The sequence below is a fragment of the Engraulis encrasicolus genome, chromosome 4 (assembly GCF_034702125.1).
Source record: "Engraulis encrasicolus isolate BLACKSEA-1 chromosome 4, IST_EnEncr_1.0, whole genome shotgun sequence".
Classification (NCBI taxonomy): Eukaryota; Metazoa; Chordata; class Actinopteri; order Clupeiformes; family Engraulidae; genus Engraulis; species Engraulis encrasicolus.
The window spans coordinates 26,875,811-26,895,553 of NC_085860.1; the positions used below are offsets into that span (position 1 = coordinate 26,875,811).

The 19,743-nt window shown below is 44.0% G+C and overlaps 1 protein-coding gene across 2 annotated transcripts in view; it reads right to left on the reverse strand.

Moving 5' to 3' along the window:
- lrrk2 (leucine-rich repeat kinase 2) overlaps positions 1-19,743 on the reverse strand; it is a 44,420-nt gene that overhangs the window by 15,612 nt on the left and 9,065 nt on the right. For both annotated transcript variants that reach the window (XM_063197033.1, XM_063197032.1), the window contains exons 12-34: positions 19,290-19,419; positions 17,734-17,858; positions 15,802-15,929; positions 15,228-15,372; positions 14,545-14,684; positions 13,457-13,585; positions 12,557-12,727; positions 11,536-11,800; positions 10,775-10,957; positions 9,722-9,831; positions 8,634-8,706; positions 8,129-8,337; positions 6,913-7,163; positions 6,220-6,368; positions 5,871-5,964; positions 5,498-5,684; positions 4,929-5,110; positions 3,816-4,042; positions 3,121-3,248; positions 2,220-2,438; positions 1,555-1,756; positions 829-917; positions 117-304 (exon numbers count right to left, since the gene is read on the reverse strand). In XM_063197033.1, the coding sequence (XP_063053103.1) occupies positions 117-304; positions 829-917; positions 1,555-1,756; positions 2,220-2,438; positions 3,121-3,248; positions 3,816-4,042; positions 4,929-5,110; positions 5,498-5,684; positions 5,871-5,964; positions 6,220-6,368; positions 6,913-7,163; positions 8,129-8,337; positions 8,634-8,706; positions 9,722-9,831; positions 10,775-10,957; positions 11,536-11,800; positions 12,557-12,727; positions 13,457-13,585; positions 14,545-14,684; positions 15,228-15,372; positions 15,802-15,929; positions 17,734-17,858; positions 19,290-19,419 (3,724 nt within the window). The remainder of the gene's footprint in view (positions 1-116; positions 305-828; positions 918-1,554; positions 1,757-2,219; positions 2,439-3,120; positions 3,249-3,815; positions 4,043-4,928; positions 5,111-5,497; positions 5,685-5,870; positions 5,965-6,219; positions 6,369-6,912; positions 7,164-8,128; positions 8,338-8,633; positions 8,707-9,721; positions 9,832-10,774; positions 10,958-11,535; positions 11,801-12,556; positions 12,728-13,456; positions 13,586-14,544; positions 14,685-15,227; positions 15,373-15,801; positions 15,930-17,733; positions 17,859-19,289; positions 19,420-19,743) is intronic.

A 19,743-nucleotide genomic window follows, 5' to 3' on the forward strand; every position in this document is an offset into this window, starting at 1 on the left:
AATGTCTCGATAGGGCAGGTTTAAGGCTATGATTCACTAGTTCTGTCACAACAAAAAAAACATTTTTTAAATAACATTTTGAGATGAATATCAATTATCAAGTCATTTCACACTACCTATTCGGAACCAGGAACTGGTCTTGTCCGAGGGGAAGAACAATCTGGAACTTTTCCAGCAGCTTGAGGTTCTGCGTGAGGAGGCTCTTGGGGAAGCAGCGACTCTCGCTGAGGAAGACCTCTAGCACGGCGCGCTGCACCACACCCCTCAGGTGCTCGCCGCCACTCCAGATCTTCAGGCCCAGAGTCTGAAGGGACAGCACGAGTGAGGACATTGGAATGGACAATGCTGTTTACGGACACATGGGGTCCATCTCATTATGATATCTAAGCTCCCTTACTCGCCTTGTAGTGCTTGTGGCCTCGAGATGCAAGGCAAGACGTCATTGACGATAGAAGTTTTATTCAATATTTTTTTCTCATTTGCAAAGCAGGATATTGAATGGGGGAAAAGTCCCTCAAAAGTTGTTGTGGCTAGGCTGACAGCACGGGAAACGAGAGGCAGGGCGTCAGCAAAGCACGAGATCATAAGCACAAGGCAAGGACAGGAGGTAAGATAATGAGATGATGATGGACCCATGATGTCAATGCACATGTGATGTGTGCAACATGTTCAGCTTTACAGAAGCTAATTCTGACTACGTAAATTCTGTTGCATAAATTTAAACTGTGCACTCAAATATTTTTTTTTCATTAACACACAAAACAGGTATTCACTTATGAATACAAATGCAACAGGGTGGGAATAATTGCCTGAGTGGCATTTTTTTACCTGTGAGATAATGTTGCAAAGCCACTGGGGATCAATGAAGTATAGCTCACTCAGCTGCAGGGCAGGGTCATCAAAGTGAAGGAGCACCCCTATAATTCACAGAGAAGGTTGCTGTAATCCCCTGTGCTGGTGCATGACGAGGGTGAATGTATACAGACCAAACAGATTTCAATCTGACCAGCCTGAATGCCCAGAAGATAAACACTGATTACGTACAGTATATCCATGAACGGCAGTATCCCACAATGCAGCATGTCTGGAATATGTTTTTTCATCCACTATTAAACTCGTACACAGATATTTTTGAAACATGGATAGATTTGTTTGCCCTTTACAAATAATCATGGCATGTGAGTGAATAACAAAACACTATTGTGACAGGGGCAATTTAGGCCCCTCAAAGTGATATTTTTAAATCCTAACTTTAAAAATGAGATTTCTAAAACTCTGCATGGAAACCAGAGGCAGAAACCGATGTACTTTACAAAAATATCCATGTACATGGAAACAGCATCTTACAGCCACACTGTACCATAATGTTCAATGATAGTTGCTAGCTTTGAACTAGAAATAACATCACCAGATTAAGAAAACGGAGAAAGAACAGGAGAAAGGTCAAACTCAGTAATTTAACTCCAAGGGAGATGTAAAATGAGCTAATTTCCAGAAATGGCACAGTATCGCTTTAACGTCCTCCAGTGCTAATTCTGTGGCCCTGGGCCTCACCGGTCTCGGCCAGGAAGCTGATGGCGTGGGGCAGCTCGGCCTCCTCCAGCTGCAGCTGGCTCTCCTGGATGAGCTGGAGCAGGTGGCGGTGGGTCAGCACGGGGAAGTCGGCCGCCACGCGCTCCCTCTCCCGCAGCAGACGCCTCTCCAGCTCCACGTAGGACTCCGGCACCAGCTGGCCCATCACCGGCTGGCCCTGGATCTACACGGACAGGGAGAGAGAGGAAGGACATCACCACACATCACTACACCAGCTGTAGCTATTTTCAGGGCGACCAGAGCAGTGCCAGTGCTGGTTCCCACACCACTTGCTTTCTGGATCAAAGTCTTTGGATCAGTTTGAACAGGTCTAAACTGGTCTAAACCGGGTTGCAACAGTCTGAACCGACTTGAACTTCAATGCTTGAGTAGTCCGTTTCATCCAGTCTTAATTAGAATTTGAAAGAAGCCATTTTGAAAATACCATAGCAACCTTGGACAATTGTCAAACAGTGGTTCTGCTTCTTCATTCTGAACAAAATAAAACAACTCGATCGTTGAAGGAGTAGAAAACAATGTTATTGTTACACAAGTTGATGAAGCGCTGAAGCAATGTTGGAAACATTCTCAAAAGTGGAAAGTGGATTATGTGGATTATGTATGTTACTAGTATTGTTTTAAGTTACCTTGAAGCCAATGACTTCCCTGACGATGGCTTTGCGGAGGCTGCTGACGGCATCAGGGTCATCGTGCACGGAGAGCATGTGGTAATCTCTGATGGTGGGGAAGGCCGGCTGGCCCAGCAGATCCTCTCGGACCTTGCGGATGCACTCCTCCTTCTGGGCATCGTCACACTCGTCTGTGTGAGTGCCCACCAGGATCACGGGAGACAGGGGAGCAACAGCCTGCCAAACAAACACACACGTGTGAACACGCGTGCACATGTGCATACACGCACGCACGGACGCACGCACGGACGCATGCACACACATTACACACAACACACACACATCACAAGGCTGCAATAGAGCCTTTTGTCCAAAGAGGTGTACATTCTGTACAACAAAACATACCCAGGTAAAATAGTGTGAAGAAATAAGTAAAGGACAATAACAGCCAAATCTGGATGAATAGGTCAAATCTGGATGAATGAGCGGAAAAATGTGTTGCAGAAATAAGATTTCAACAGTTCAGCCCAATGTAATCCAGTCTGAGACCGAACTAAAAATAACTCACTCACTGAAACAAACTTCCATTCAAAGGTCAAGAATTTCAATCAAGTCTCCTTTATAAACCTCCTATTAGAAAAAGCCTAAACAATTGCTCAATTTCATACTCAACATAATGCCAGTATATAGTTTATACTACACTTAGCTGACTTACAGTTATTTTACAATGTATTCATTACAGTCCTTGAAGCGATGACGAGTTAGGTGCCTTGCTCAAGGCTACTTCAGTCATGCATGGATGGGTAGAGAGAGGTAACAGTGGGATTTGAACCTGTCACCCTCTGATCTTAAGAACACTTCCCTAACCATTAGGCCACGGCTGCCCAGTGTAGTGTTGATGAAGTCTAAATGCACATACTTTGATGTTGAAGAGCCATGGCTTTATGGCGTCCACCTCCCTGGCCCCCTTGCTGAGGTCATACACCACCAGGTAGAGGGTTCGAGGCCCCATGAAGTGGGGATGGGACTCGCTGAACTCCTCTCCACCTGTATAGTAAAACAGACCGATGTTATCAATGGTGACATATGTACCAGTTGTCTTGAACACAATAGTACAAAAAAAGAACAGAAGCATTTGTTTAAGCAGCTGAGAAAAACTTGCTGTGAAAAACAATGATGTACTTTGGTATATTACTGCTAATATCAATCGCCAATACAAAAGACGTGAAACACTGAATATAGTCATGGAAATGGTGGAATGAGTGACATAACTATACTAATCCCATAATATGTGAACAACAAGTGTAAAAGCTTCACTTCTGTTACCTTCACCCCCCCCTACTCTATCTTGGTGTACAAGACACGCTAAGAGCAGAATTGCTCCAATTAGCAAAACTCAGGCCTGCTGGGGTGCAAAATTGGGACTGACCACAACACCCAAGAGCCAGGCTACTTGGCATGACGGTTAGAGCACACACACCCTCAACACAATTTATTACTCCATCACACTTGCTTATCGTGTGTAAGTGTATTAGCGTATTAGCGTAGTGGCGATGAGCATATCCAAACCATGTCCACATTACCAGCTCTCAAGCACCCCCTACTGTACTGCACCTGAGAAGTCCCAGACGTTGAGCACCATGTTCTTCTTGTCGCGCGGCTCGCGGATGCTCCAGTCCCGGACGTCGATTCCGGCGGGGCTGCGCCCCTGTCGCTCCGGCACCCTCTTGGTCCTCATCAGCTGCTGGAGGAGCGAGGTCTTGCCGCTCTGCCCATTGCCCACCACGATCAGCTTCATGCGGTGGTAGGGCACTGCCTTCTTCAGACGCTGCTGGAGAAACCTGCAGAGGCAGTTATATCATTAGTGATCGTCACCTCGCCTATGTAAAATTCCAGGCAAATAAAATTAGAACGTTCACAGATGGCCTCGCCTGACGTAGTCGCCAGGTTACGGTTAAACCCACATTTGCCACAACAAACAACAAAAATCGTTTTTGGAGGGACTTATATGTGTGGATCATTTATTGAATACAGTGTGTACACATTGATCCAAAGTAGTGGTTAACCTGCGATATACACTTTAAAGTGATGCAAAGAACTTTCTGATGGATCTGGTTAACGGGGCACATTTGCTTTGGCATCCAGCTCTAACGGTTGTAATTCATGGCCAGGCTACGCCCTCCTAATGACGCAACACCTTCGACGTTGCTAAATTAATCAGGACAAGAGCTTGTTCCAGTACTTTCTGAGCTCTGCCGGGCTGGGAAACTCCACCCACTTTGTCGGGAAGCAATAAAAATTGAGTAGCACCAATGGCCATGGGTAGAGGCGTGTTCAAGGCAGTGACATGGTTTAAGCAGAGACGTTCTACTGGGACTAAGCAAATGTTTGGTTTAAACTTCGGCGCAGCCCTTTTCTGGCATTGACCAGTTGCAAACCGAGGGAGGTGGGTTAACCATGCCATTTGGAAACGCTATTCATTATCTTCTTGGTCAGACCAGAATCTCGGTACGAGATTTGAAAGTCGATGATAATCAGGGTAGTAATTCAAGCTGCACACCCAGACTGCCTGTTCCATTGAAATTACATGAATGGTCCTAGCCCATAGAGGATAGCAAAGTGCCTTTCATTTGGTTACAAGTTGATGAACGAATGACATGATATCGATTTGGTGGGGAAAAAACAAAATTTTAAGGCTATGAGAACTAGACGGGACCCAATGCTGACCTGACGATGTCTTTGGTCTTGTTGCCGATGTGTTTCAGGTCCAACTGGAGTTTCAGGCCTTCCAGGGGCAGATCCCACAGCCTTCCCAACTTCCCCATCTCATCGGGGAAGGAGCGCACGCCCTCGTTCCGGCTCACATCCAGAGACGTCAGCTCCTCTAGCAGGCCAATCTGAGGGGGGATCTTTTGCAATGAAAAGAAAAGCGCATGATCATCAAAATACACTCTCATGGCTCTACCGTGGCGCTAGCGGTAGGGCACTCGTTTGCTATGCGGCCGACCCGGGTTCGATTCCAGACTGGATCCTTTGCCGACCCTTCTCCGTCTCTCTCTCCCCACTCCCTTCCTGTCAATGTCTTCACTGGCAGAAAAAGCCCCCAAAAATATATTTTTTAAATACAATCTCATATCGCTCATTATTTTACAGCATGATATGCAATAGTATGGATGGAACAAAATACAGAACAACTTCTTACATTATTTAGTGTACACAGAGCATACAAATCAAGCTGTAGTCATGTGGGGCGACAAGAAGTGCAAGTTATAGTAGAGGTAAAACTCATTCCTTACCCCACTCAGCTTGTTATTGCACAGGTGAAGCTTTTCGAGCCGAGCCCATTTGTAGACCGGCCCGCTCAGGTCCAGAGCGCAGATTTGGTTGTGACTGAACATGAGCTCTCGGAGGTTGGTGGACGTCCAGGCAGAGGGGCCGGGCAAAATGGATATCCGATTGTTCTTCATGTCCACAGACTGCAAACTAGTGAGATACATAATGAACATTTCTTCAATATTTCCAACTTTCCTATTTCATAGTTCTCTAAAGAATTAAAGACAAAAGAAGTGTAAGAAATAATTAAAGGCAATAAATTATAAATGGATTAAGTAGATTTTTTAGGAGAGACTTTTAATCTCCCTTTTGCAACAGGTTTTATACTGTACTTACATTGGCAAGTTCACAATTACATCTGGTATAGATGTGAAGTCATTGTTCGATAACTTCAGAGTAGTTATTTTTGAGGGAAGATGTGACAGGGAATCTGGCAAACAATTAAGTAAATAAATTAATTGAATTAATGTTACAAAGCAATTCCCATATATTTATGTGTGGTGTACTTACTCACTAATTAATCACAGTGGTATTACAGGACGGCATAAAACAAATTTGATTTTCTTTTTACCACAACAAGCTAAAGCTGAACACATTCTCAAATGCTTCACACAGAAATTCACGTGTATGTATCGTGCATTATCAATGACTTACAGTAAGCTATGGCCACTGTATATTAACTTACTGAGTTTGTTCACTGAGGCATTTAGCGTCTCCAGTTTGGGGCAGTCTGACAGGCAGTCACTGGAGATGTGCTCGATGCAGTTCTTGCTCACATCCAGAACCTTTAGTTCCCTCAAACACAGAGGATCAGACAGGGCACTGATCTGGTTTCTGGAAGGAGATCACAGGTACATGTAAGTAGTTGGGTAGGTTAGTAATGGGCAACCTGGCTTCAGATGCTTTTAGTGCTTCTCTTTTACCTTGTCTCTAAATGTGAAAGTTGCTATACTATTTTACTGTGATCACATTGTACATAGCACTACTCTAAACTTAACTCTACCTAAGCCAAGGATGAGCTAATTAATCAAATTATATTTATGCCAAGTTGGGGCTGCCCCCTTGCACGGGTGAAGCATAAATGCAATTTCGTTGTGTGCCGTGTGCAGTGAAAACTTGTGTGCTGTGGAGGGCTGTGTTACAATGACAATGGGAGTTGGAATTTCCCAGTTGGGCTTTCATTCTTTCTTTCATTCTTTAAATTTCATAGACAAAGTCAAGGTGTTTCAATAATTGCTTTTAAGCATTCTTTATGAGACTTCCATTTAAAACAACGCAATTCCACGTGAGTTGATTACAATCTATACGTTTTTATGAATGCAACTGTCCACATAGATATGTAAAATACTATTAATGAAGACTCCATTGATTAACCCACCCCTCTAGTGAGAACTCCTCCAGCCTCTCCATGGCGCCCCCTAGTGTGCTGGGGAAGGTGGTGATGTGGTTGAAGGAGAGGTTGAGCTGCCTCAGCGTTGGAGAGCAGACCGCAGGGTCAAAGGTCAGCTCAGGGCCCACGCAGTTCCGGGAGACGTTGAGCGTGCTCAGTGCGGGCAGGCCCAGGATCTCGGCCGGCAGGGAGTGCAACTGGTTGCCTTGGAGATCCAGACGAGTTAGCCTCCTCAGACACTTAACGACACATTGAACAGACATGGATGGATGGTGTTAAGCAACAGTGAAAAAGGTGGTCACTACTTTCAGTTAAAACTTGTAACACATACAGTATCAACATCCAAGACTATCTACCAGTACTTACACTGTACATACCACACTGTACACACCAGGGTGGTATAAAGTAGAAGTATTCTTACAGATGTAGTAGTTACAACACTATTATTATGATATTACATAGTCGAAAACCATCTAATATGATATTTCTAGTGTTGTAATTACTGTACATCTATGAGAGTACTTCTACTTCTACTTTGTACAACTCTGGTACATACCATACATAACACTAATCCTACATTTTGAAAACATGGTATTAAATATGTGTTACACTGTTCCACATTGCCTTTGATAAATTAAGTACAAAGTGTACCCCATATTTAATTGCCTTCCTTCCTTTTCCTTCCTCATCTGAAGGTCACCGCAGACACCCATACATTAAGACATACGCATATAAAGAATATATGGTAGAGTGTATACTCTAGAGTATACTTTCACTTTTCTACTTTTCATGCATGAACATGCTGCCATGTGTATTTTATATTGATATTGCACGCTGTGGAGCCCCACACACAAGGTATGGAGACGCTACATATGATGCAATATTGATAGAACCGTGAGGTGCGATCTTGCGAACTTCACTCAGTCGCACGCAAGCATGAACTCCTTCATTCACACACACACACACACACATGCACATGCACACGACACACACACACGCCTTTGATCAAAAGACAATTTTCTAATATGTCAACATATTAGACAATAAACCGTTTTGAATGTTGAATCATGTCCGCGACCTTACACTATGCACTTGATGTACGGTAAGCGGGACGGTAACACCATAAAAACTTCCACACTGCATTTAGTTCATCATGCTCTGGTCTGGGCCAAGTCTGACAGCCAGACTGTGTGTGGCGGTCTACCTCGCAGAGGGAGCTGGGGAAGTGGGTCAGGGCGTTCTGGCTCAGGTCTAGCCTGTGCAGGTGCTCCAGCTGCTGCTGCACTGTGGGGCTGTCCGTCAGGCAGCTCAGGCTGTCCAGCTCGTTACCAGACAGGTCCAGCAGACGGATGCGCTCCCTCTCCCTGTCACTTCCAGACAGCGACGGGGACGGACTGTCCCCCGGGCTCAGCACTGACAACAACATACACAAACAACATCAGCTCATCTCAACTCCAGTCTACAATCCAATTGTAGTAGCAGTAACAGAGTTAGTAGTAGTAGTCATTTCAGGATTTCAGTAGGAGTAGTTTTGGTTTGGTCCCCCTACAGAAAACAGAACCTTCCCTTTCTTCAGGATAGTCAGACGAATAACCATCAAACCCTTTGGTAGTTTTTTTAGTGGCTTTTTGTGTCAAGTCACCATACATTCAACAAGCAGAATTATCCGTTACTGCAGAAGTTAGACATATTTTTTCGAAATGTCCTACCTCTGTGATTCTGCATGTGTCTGTTGAACTTCTTTTGTATGGAATCATGAAGATCTGAATCTCCTTGGCCACCCTGTGTGGAAAAAAAACGTGCAGGGTGGTGAAGTGACTGTCGACAACTACAGTGCAGTAAAAATACTTTCCTAAATGCTTGAGACGGTTAGATTGAAAAAGACGACTGCCTCTAATTATGTTTCCGAGAATACAAATGTAGCCTGTGGTAGTTCTGCCAGGAAGACTCAAATGTCACGTGCACATTTTGCAGAGCCAATCAGCGGCCACCATTTCTTTTAAAGTGACATGTCTAACTCTCCTTTCTTGCTGGACAAGGTGTGGGCAGTTCAAGTGGTCCAGTCTACCTGTCCGGGGAGTTAAAGGACCGGTTCCTGCTGCACGGCTACGCCAGGCTCTACTGTATCCGCTGGCGCAACGCCCGGGCTGACGATTGGATATATGCCAAAGACCGTCTACCCTCTGTCAATTCCATTGTCAACTATGTTAGCATTAAATAGTTCAAAACTAATTCCTCTCTCTGAGTCGGATTCCATCCATATTCTGAGCAGATGTAACAACACCAATGCACACACTGCACACAGTAATGTCTTGTTCACACCTCACAGCTTTTGAATGAAGGAAATGCCAAGTGCAAAAGTCAAGTCAAGTCAAAGCCTGTTCATCTCTGCTTTTTAGCCTAGAAGGAGAACTAGGAGGAGCCCTAGAACATTCATGAACTTGAATGAACTTGATATTGAACAAACTGACAAATGAAAGCCAAACATATAAGTAGATGCACAATCATATAACGTATGTAAGTAAATAAATAAATAAATAAAAATTATGAAATTAATCTTGTGACAGATAGGGATCCAGTACAGAGTTACAAGTATAGCTGTTACAGCGTAGATGCTGCTGCCTTTGTGTTCTGGTAAAAAGGTGCATATGACAGGAGACACTGTTGTGCAACATTAAGCTTTAAGAGCTGATCGGATATTCCCAAAATAATAAAAACAGGATCAGGGATTATCTGGACTTTCAGAATTTTAGACAGATTTTCTATGTAATCCAATATGATACATTCTATGGGTTACCTCAGTGCTGCTGTGCCTGCGGCGTCCATTTTGTCTGGAGGCTGACCTGGCCCTCTGCTCCTCAGGAGAGTCACAGTAGCGCCTCAGCATACCCTGGGCTCCCTCACTACCTGCTCACACCAAAGGCAACTCACACTCAGAACTCACATTCATATTCAATTCCATGCACTTGATTTTCATCCGGTAATGACTTCATGTGGGCAGAAGCTGCATACTCGTCCACACACTAGTGTTGCACCGATACCATTTTTGGCCCAGATACCGATACCTGGCTGTGCAGTATCAGCCGATGCCGATACCTTACGGATACCACTCTGTTTGAAATATGTATACATATATGAAGAGCATACTACTTGGATGTATAAAATCATTGCTATCATGGGTTTGTCCGGCTGCTGCCTATCTTTGTGAAACAGGAAAAAGACAAAAAATGAATCCAGTAGAACTTTTTATACTTCTTAAATACCTCTGATATAAAACAACTAAGTAATACCTCTAATATAAAATAACTTAGGCTGCGTTCAAGTGTCAAACAAGCATCTGTAAATACAATGGTATTGGTGGCCCATTTGTTGGTACTTGCCGATACCGATACAACCATTTTAGTGCCGATCGGGGCCCCGCGCGATACTGGTATCGGTATCGGTGCTGCGGTGCAGCACTACTACTACACACACACAACCAACCACAGTGACATCTAAGAACATCAGAGGACCATGTAGCCTCTTACAGCAGCAAGGGTCGCCGGCGAGCCTATTCACTTGCTGAAAATGCTTAGCTACATCATAACAACATTGCTATGACATTACAGAGAGCCATTGTGCTGTGCTAAGGGGTTAAAAACAGTAGGCTATGGGGGGGAAACAAGTAAAAGCTCAATTCATACTACTATAAATCCCATGGGGGAAGTCATCATAATCAGTGTCACATCACACTCACTAACAGTATACATCAGTGTCACATCCCACTCACTAACAGTAAACTACGTATATGATTGTATATTAAAAATCTTCAAAACATGACATCCCAAATGCAGAACATGTAAAGACCCACTATCACTCTCGATGTCCTCGAACGTGAAGACGAGGCTGTCCTCCAGGGAGATGTGGCTGGAGTCATCACTCTCCTCCCCAGAGAAGTACCCGGCGGTGAGGTCATTCAGGATGCTTTGGGACCCCGCGGCTCCTCTCTTCTTCTGGAGGGCCTGGATCTGCCGTGCTAAAGTATAGCCTTTACCTAGGAATGAGCACAGACACACAGACACAGACACACACACACACACACACACACACTTATATTAACTTTACAGCACCTGTGTGCATTTACGACACGAGATGCAATGTTACAAGTGTGTTAGCCTATACTTTCTGTGACACAACACTTCTGCGACGAAGTCAGTCTGGCCAAGCTGGTTATTGCTTCAATTGAAAAGTACTTTCAGAGGGATAGATAGACGTGGGATAAGCCCGTCCTCCTGGTTGTGTCAGCTTGTCCAAACTAAGCTCGCCCAAACTTTGTAGTCATGACAGCAAAGCTACAAGTTTTTAACCCAGTAAGAGACGGTACACACGCCTGTTGTAAATTTGCTGGTACCAGAATGACAATGACCAAATTGTAATGTATTACCAACAGCTGTGTACTGTCATAGTGGTGAAGCACTGTGTTAGTATAAGGTTATTTGTGACTATTATAGTGTTCCACTGGTGGAACGGTGCACAATTAAGGGGATTCTACCATCAATCAATCAATCAATCAATCAATCAATCAAGAGAATGTGCAGAAAATCAAGAAGCTAGAAGAGGGAAGAGACTCACAGTTCCTCCTGTGTGCACTAGGGGGCACCCTGCGCTCCGCCAGCAGTGGGCTGAGCCAGGCGGCCTCCATGCGTCCCAGCCTGAAGCCCCCCAGGCAGAGGGCGCTGTTGTTCAGGTCCAGACCCAGGCGGCCCAGCAGCAGGATGGCCACGGGCCCGTCCCCCCGCCTCACGCACGCGCCCAGGGCCCCGCGCAGGTGCTGCTCATGCACACCTGCACTCAGGAGGAGCTCCACCAGGGCCAGGGGACCGCCCCTCTCACACACCTGCCAAAGCACAGGCGCACAGGTATATGTAATGCAAACAAAGATATATGCAGACACAGAGACTCACACATGCACGAGCACAGACAACATGCATATGCATATGTAGCCACATTGCATGCACAGTCCATCAGAACAGAACTAGTCTTCTGTAGGCAATAGCCCACATGTCATGTCACCCTGTACCCAGGGTGTATGGTAGAAACGCAGGCGCACAGGTAAGGACTAGGTCATGTCCTTACAGGATATGCCAAGCAAACATATATACGTAGACACACACAGATTCACACATGCATGTGCACAGACACAGACTATATGCATACGTACGCACAGTGGGTGCACGGCTACATGCACGCACGCACACACGCATGCATAGTCCATCACAAAATAATTACCCCTAGTCTTCTGTAGCCTGACTATCATCGACTTTAAAATCTCTTTGAGACTTGGTCTGACCAAGAGCATAACAATTAACATTTCCCAAATTGCATGGTTGACCCACCTCCCTTGGTTTGCTAATGGTTGTTTGCTTCCTGACAAAAGTGGGAGGAGTTCCCATTAATTCGGGAGCTCAGAAAGTACTTGCATTGCTCTTGACCTGACTAGCAGCAATGCTCAAGGTGTTGTGTCACTAGGAGGGCACAGCATGGCTAAGTCTTCTGTAGGCAATAGCCTATATTTCATAGCACCCTGTACCCAATAATTGTATGGTAGAAAAAAAATCAAATCAATCAAATGAGAACTGGAGTCATCTCTTGCCTGGTAAATGAGGGAGTCTGTTTTGGTCTTCTTGTTGATGTCAGCGCCCAGCTGTATCAAACACTCAGCCATGAGCAGGTCGCCGGCCTCGCAGGCCTTCTCCAGCATGCTGTATCTGATCTCAACATCGGCCGCCATCTTGGACAAGCACAGACAGCTTAACCTGTGCAGCTGCAGAACACAAATGGTAAATGGTAAATGGACTGCATTTATATAGCGCCTTTCCACTCCTTCCACGACTCAAAGCGCTTTACATTTACTTATGCCTCACATTCACCCATTCACTCTCACACTCATACACCGGTGGCCGTGGCTGCCACCCAGGGTACCACCCTGCCACCAGGAGCAACTTGGGGTTAAGTATCTTGCGCAAGGACACAAAGATGGGGTCAGGCCAAACGGGGCTCAAACTTTGGCACCTCTACCAGCTGAGCCACCACCGTCCACAAGTCAATGGGCAGTTGTCAGTCACTGGTACAGCCAGAATCACACCAACATACAACAAATGTTTTAATCAATCTGATTCGCTGCTTTGACCTGTTGACCATTGATCTGCCAGAAGGTAACCCTGAAACCTGCCTCCATGTGTCTCCAGCGTTAGAGTTTGTGGCAAATGTGTGTTCCTGACTTGCTGATGTCAAGTCATTTGTATTTTTACAGCACATTTTAAGGCAACTTAGCTGCACCAAAGTGCTTCACGATAAGGGGATTAGGTAGCCTAAATAAATGAATACTGTAAAATAGAAACGCTACTGTGTAGGTAGCAGCTCAACATAAGAGTAGCGTTTCATGATTCTGAGAAGTTAGGGACGGGCATTGGAAATTAGCAACCTACATGTTATGTATCTGTCCCTATCAAATAAACTAAACTAAACTAAGTATAGTCTGCTCATATCTTACGGCATCGTTTCGGTGTTCTATGGCGTGTTGTCGGAGTTGCTCGAAGATCTCCTTAGCAAAGTTTTCGCTCTCCAGAGCAAAGGCAGCATCACTAGAGGTATCCATCAACTTCCATGCAGCCAGGAAGCCCTAGAGAGAGAGAGAGAGAGAGGGAGAGAGAGAGAGAGAGAGAGAGAGAGAGAGAGAGAGAGAGAGAGAGAGAGAGAGAGAGAGAGAGAGAGATGTCATTAACATCACGCTTCACAGCATGATAGAAGGAGACACTTGACAGGCATTTTAAATATTCCATGTACACCAAATTGGTGTAGGAAAGTTTTCGCAAAATAGTGGAGACAGCCCAAAACTTCCATTTATATATTGTGTTTACCTCTTGCCTCTGCAAGTAGAAAGAAAAAATGCTTCACACTCACTTGGATTTGACTGTGGTAGCCTACCAGTTTTGGCTACCATGCTTCACATTACACCTTTACAGCCTTCTATTCCCCTTCTAAGCCCGATTCGGACGGGACTTTTAATACCTATGGACCCCCGGTAATTCGGAATAACTACAGAGAATAACTACAGAGTTTTTAGTCATGTGCAAATGTGCCATGTCCGCGATTGAGAGGTAATAATTCCGCCGCGAATTACCTACTGTAATTCAGCGAAACACAGACGTCCTGGGGTAATTTCACATAGGCACGCCGTCTGCACCCCCTTGTAATGTCTGTGAATTGAGCAAATAACAGACGTTTATTTATCCCGTCCGAATGCGCCCCGAAAAATCACAGGGGTCCGGGGGTAATTGCGAATTACCAGGGGTCCATAGGTAATATTTATCCCGTCCGAAGCGGGCTCTAGTGTAGCGAGGTCAGAGATTCTTTAAGTATATAGAGATATGCCAATGTAATAGGTTGCTATGGGCACCTAACATGACCAGGTTCCGGTCTGCCTAAAGGGGCGTGTCATAATACTCCTAGCATTGAATAGAACAGTCCTTAGGTCTGCCTAAAGGGGGATTTCCCCCCCCTCCCCCTTGCAATAGTAGAACCCGGAAACAATGGGCCAATGGAACCTCTCTCTACTCTATCTGGCGAGGTGTTACTCACTTTCTTGCGCATCTCCATGTCTTCGCTGTACTGCCGTACAGACTGGGCCAGCACAGAGGCCAGGACAGGGACAATAGTGCGTGAGAGCTTCTTCTTACTGATGAGGTAGAACAGGAGGCTTAACCCCCAATAGTGGATTTCTGAGGAGAAAAGAAAATAATAATTAGGAAAGGAAATAATACTTCTAGTTCTGGCTCCACCTAACTAGATTAGATTAGATTACATAAAACTTCATTGTCTGTTACACATGAAACAGAAAATTATCGTTGGCGTGGCTCCAGTCATTCTCACAGACATCAGACAAGACTTGACAAAACAGGACAAAACAAGACAAGACAATACATGCATGCTGAGACTGGATAGCTGGTCATTGTTCATCTTTTGTTAAGTAGGGCTACAGCTGAGGGGATGAAGGATTTCTTATATTTCTTTTATTTCTGCATATTACTTCAGGAGCCATCATCCCGTATATAGTATATTCATCATATCCCTCCATATCTCAACAAAGATGATTTTGGGGTAACTGTCTGAGCTGAGGTTACCAGGCAACGTAGAAACAGGATCTGTTACTTCCTGTTCGATAATAATTAGAGCATGCATGTGGCTTCCTGTTGCTTCCATTTCCGTTTGAAGTTTTAGTCCTCATTGTGTGCAGAGTTCATCACAGTGTTTGTCCAGCTCACCACGTTTCCTGGGAAACATCTGTAGTGTGTGCAGCACGGTGTCTATGGCCCCCTGCTGACACATCAAGTCCACGGCCCCCGAGCACTCGGCCAGCTCCGACAGCACACGCAGGCCATGCTCCTGAATGTCCTTATTGCTGATGAACTGGACGCATAACACAAACACACACGCACACACACACAGACACCACATTTTATATGTTTTATGGAAATGGGCACAGTCTATGGTTCTGGTAGCACAGGATATTAGCAATTGCCGTCCCGTCAAAATTGTCAGTTGGAGGGTGCATTTGTGCTATTGCTTCCTCAGTCATTTTGATAGGGCATGGTCTTGTTAACCCAAAATGGCCGCTCAATGCAAGTGTAGTGTGGGCAGCCATGGGGTAAGCCCTTGAGCAAGGCACCTAATCCTCAATTGTTCCAGGGACTGTACCCAATACCCTGTAATACATGTGGGTCGCTTTGGACAAAGCATCAGATAAGTGTAATGTAATGTTGTTCAAGGGCCTGTTTGTAGTACTGTGTCACTCTGACAAACAATACATATGTTATACGGATGGTTTGGAGTGGTTACCCTGTTGAGGGCCTCTAGGTAGGTGGTGTGAGCCCCTTCCAGAACACACTGGTTCTTCAGCACCCTGAGGGACACGTCCTCTGTGTCTGGGTCGGCCACGGATTGGCCATGCTCCTGCAGACTCCTGTCTGCTCAACACAGTGAATCAACAGAAACAGAAATACATTCATTTACAAAGTATAATAACTAGGTATTTTTTTTTATTTTAAGAGTTTCGCTTTCTGGATAAATGCTTATTCCACTCCATTATTAGAATGTATGTCATGATTTGCATCTCTGCACATCAAAATATTTTATTGCTGTAAGCATAGCAAAGTGTGTTTTGTTGCTAATCTCAAACCTGTTGAAAGCCACTTAAAAGCTTATTCCACTCAGTTTATCTCCATGTATTAGTGTATTTCAATTCATGATTTGCCTGTATATCTGTATATCATAATACAAAGCGGATTCCAAAAAAGTTGGGACACTTTGTATGTTGTGAATAAAATAAAAATGCTGGCATTTTCAAAACATCCAATATGTTAATAAGGTAGAGCATTATGTACCGACAACATATCAGTTGTTAAAGTCAAGCAGAATTATTGTTTTGAGGTAATTATGTTATCATTTCAAATTTGACCCATGCAACAAATCTCAAAAAAGTTGGGACAGGGCCAAAACATGTTGTAATAGTTGGATAATTCTAAAAATAACACAAGGAAGAATATTTTAAAATGAACTATATTGACTGCCAACATGAATGCACAAATAAAATACCATCACAGAGAGGCTGTGGCACTCAGAAGCGAAGATTTTGAGGGGCTAATTATTTATCTATTACACAGAAAGATTGAATTATCAAAATTGCAGGCATATAAGGCCTATTTCCGTAATATAGAGTTCTGTGTAATCATTGCATGAGTTATGAGATCATGACATACTCATCGTCAATAAGCAAACTATGACACTCCAACAATGACAGCTCTCGAAAAAATGACCATAAACACAACACTTGATTAATGCACATGATGCAGACATTAAACAGTGTTGCATGCAGAAAGCTAATTCTAGATGGACCTTTGAGACGTGTGAAACTGTCCTCTGATTACAGAATGGAAAATATTTCATCCTTTTTTAAAATCTAGGAGTCATGCACCCTCCAGGTTTTATAGAAAGTGCATACTTCAGCTTGATTTAGTTTTCAGTCTTAAAGAGAGCATATATGATGGTAAATGGGGGCAGAGGTGCCTTGGTTATGGTCTTCTTGCTCATGTAGAGCATTCAAATGAATGTTGAATGATAAATACAGACTTTAAACAGCATGCATAGCTACCAAGGCATTATATTTTGGAGCACCGCCTTTAGATATTGCCCCATAACGGTGGCAAATGTCAATCTCTTCTATGTTCCAACAGTGTGGTTCCATCATAAGAGTAAACAGGTCACAAAATTGTTTTCTTGCAGTCAGGATATGCCACATATTAAGCATAACAAAAAGGTAAACAAGTTGAAGAACACACCTATCAGTTGAGCTGCTGAAATCATGTCTCGCACATCAAAAGATTTAATTTTTGAATACAATTATGCCATCAGTCAAAATATTTAACTGTTCAGTCTCATCCCTTGCGTTGTGTTTAGTCTTATCCAATATAAAAAGCATTTTATTGGCCCTGTCCCAACTTTTTTGGGATTTGTTGCAAGGGTGAAATTTTAAATGACCACATAATTACCTCAAAACAATAATTCTGTTTGACTTTAACAACTGATATGTTGTCTGTATATGATGTTCTACCTTGTTAACATATTGAATGTTTTGAAAATGCCACAATTTTGATTTTATTCACCAAATACAAAGTGTCCCAACTTTTTTGGAATCCGCTTTGTACTTTTGTGCTGTAAGCTGAAGGGTTTTGCTGGAAATCTCAAAAACATGTTGTGTTAAAAGTCACTTACCTGGGCTGAGGAAGGTTAGGCTAGCTTGCAGGCCATCTAACTGAATCTGAGGATTGAAGTTGTGCTTGACCATAACTTTCAGGATCTGTTCCATGGCCATGGCGGCCTCGTCTAAACTTGCCCTCCTGTTAAAAAAACCAAACAACCCTGAGAGGTGTGCTTGTAACACTGCATTAAATGTAATATTTGAGCCTGTCTGAGAAGCCAGCTTTGTTTTTCTGAGTCTGGCAAACCACTGAACCAATGAAAAACAAATGCTATTCATATGTCATCAGAATCAGTAACTCTGATTGGATGTAACTCTGCCCAGTAGTACATAGTCATAGAGCCATTTGGAAGCTGCCTGAAGTGGCGGCTGATCCAACAAATGTTTTAGCCGCCGAGCAGCTATACTGGGGAGAAGTATTTGCCCGACACGCTATTAATGCAAAGAAGCTTTCAAGATCTTCCACGTTTCCGTTTGCTTTATTTACTTATCTTCGAGGGTTAAACAGTGTTCCATTCATGACAGTTAAAATCCAGACGTTTGAAGTAACGAAGCCAAGTGTGCAAACTTGCAGGAAAAGTGTTAATGCGCTGTGCAATTTAAGTTCAAAGTGTGCACAGAGTAGCGTGGTCAAAGAGCGGTTCATGAGCATAAAACCAAGGGGTGTAGCGTGGTCAAGGAGCGGTTCTAAGCATTTAAAGTGCGGTCAACAAAAGGTGAGCACTCCCCAGATACCCACTCAATCTACAACTTAGCCGCCATATTCCCAGCGCCAGGTGATATACAAAATCTAAATCACCACGTGACCCAATCTAAGCACGTCACCACCCCAGCATGCAAAACACATTCCTAAACTAGAATCTGTCCGCAACACTGCCCGTTGATCTCAGGTTCATGAGACCAAGCACTGTCTTCTACATTGTTGTCTTGGTCAGGCTGCACTTCAATCATATAGGCTAAAATAAGATGTCTAATAATCAATAACAATGTAATGAAGTGGTTGTGATGTCAAAGTGACTCTGTCAGGGCTCTACATTTACACCAGCCAACCAGCCAAATTCTGTTGAAATTTCCATTCGGCTGGTAGAAAAAAAACCCAACTAGCTAGCCACTTTGACCTATTAGTGAGAGTGTGTTTGGCTAGTACGATTAACATCTACTTGCCATTTTGGCTGGTGGCCCTGGACACCATGCAACTTTTGGTTTGAGGCATTTTTATTTTGAAGATTGAACTTTGTTCAGTAGTTTAGACTTATTACAACCATGGAAGACGAATCCCGATGTTTCATCGTGGCAGTATGGATTTCAAGAGACTTCACCTGAAATATTGCATAGTATGGCTGTAGCCCCATAATGCACGCCGTAACATCTGAGGCACGCTGTACCGTCTGAGGCACGTTCTAATAGTCATTGAAAGGTTAATTACCATAGTACTACTCTACTATGACATAAGACAGAGCCTTTAGTAATGCACTACGACTTGGTCATTGCCATTCTGGTAAAAGCAAATTTATAACGCTGTGTTTTAGTGGGTTAAAAGAGTGGTGTGTAGAGCAGCTGGCTGGCTCACCATCCGTGGAAGAGCTTGTGGAGGAGCCTGAGGCCGCTGCTGGAGACCTTGCGGGACTTCATGTGCCTCTTGATGATCTCCACAATGTTGAAATGGATCCCATGGGACAGCAGCTGGCCCCTCACCTTACCTACACGCAAACACGCATATGCATGTACACACAAACACACACACACACACACACACACACACACACACACACACACACACACACACACACACACACACACACACACACACACACACACACACACACACACACACACACACACACACACACACACACTTAAAGTCACAGGCCCACACCATGAATTCTGCCCTTAAGTCTGGTGAACCAGACTGCTGTTCATGTCATGTAAATAATCTTGATAATGGCAACCAATTTACAACTCATGGGAATATGTTCATTGTGTTTTATTGGTGTGTGTGTGTGTGTGTGTGTGTGTGTGTGTGT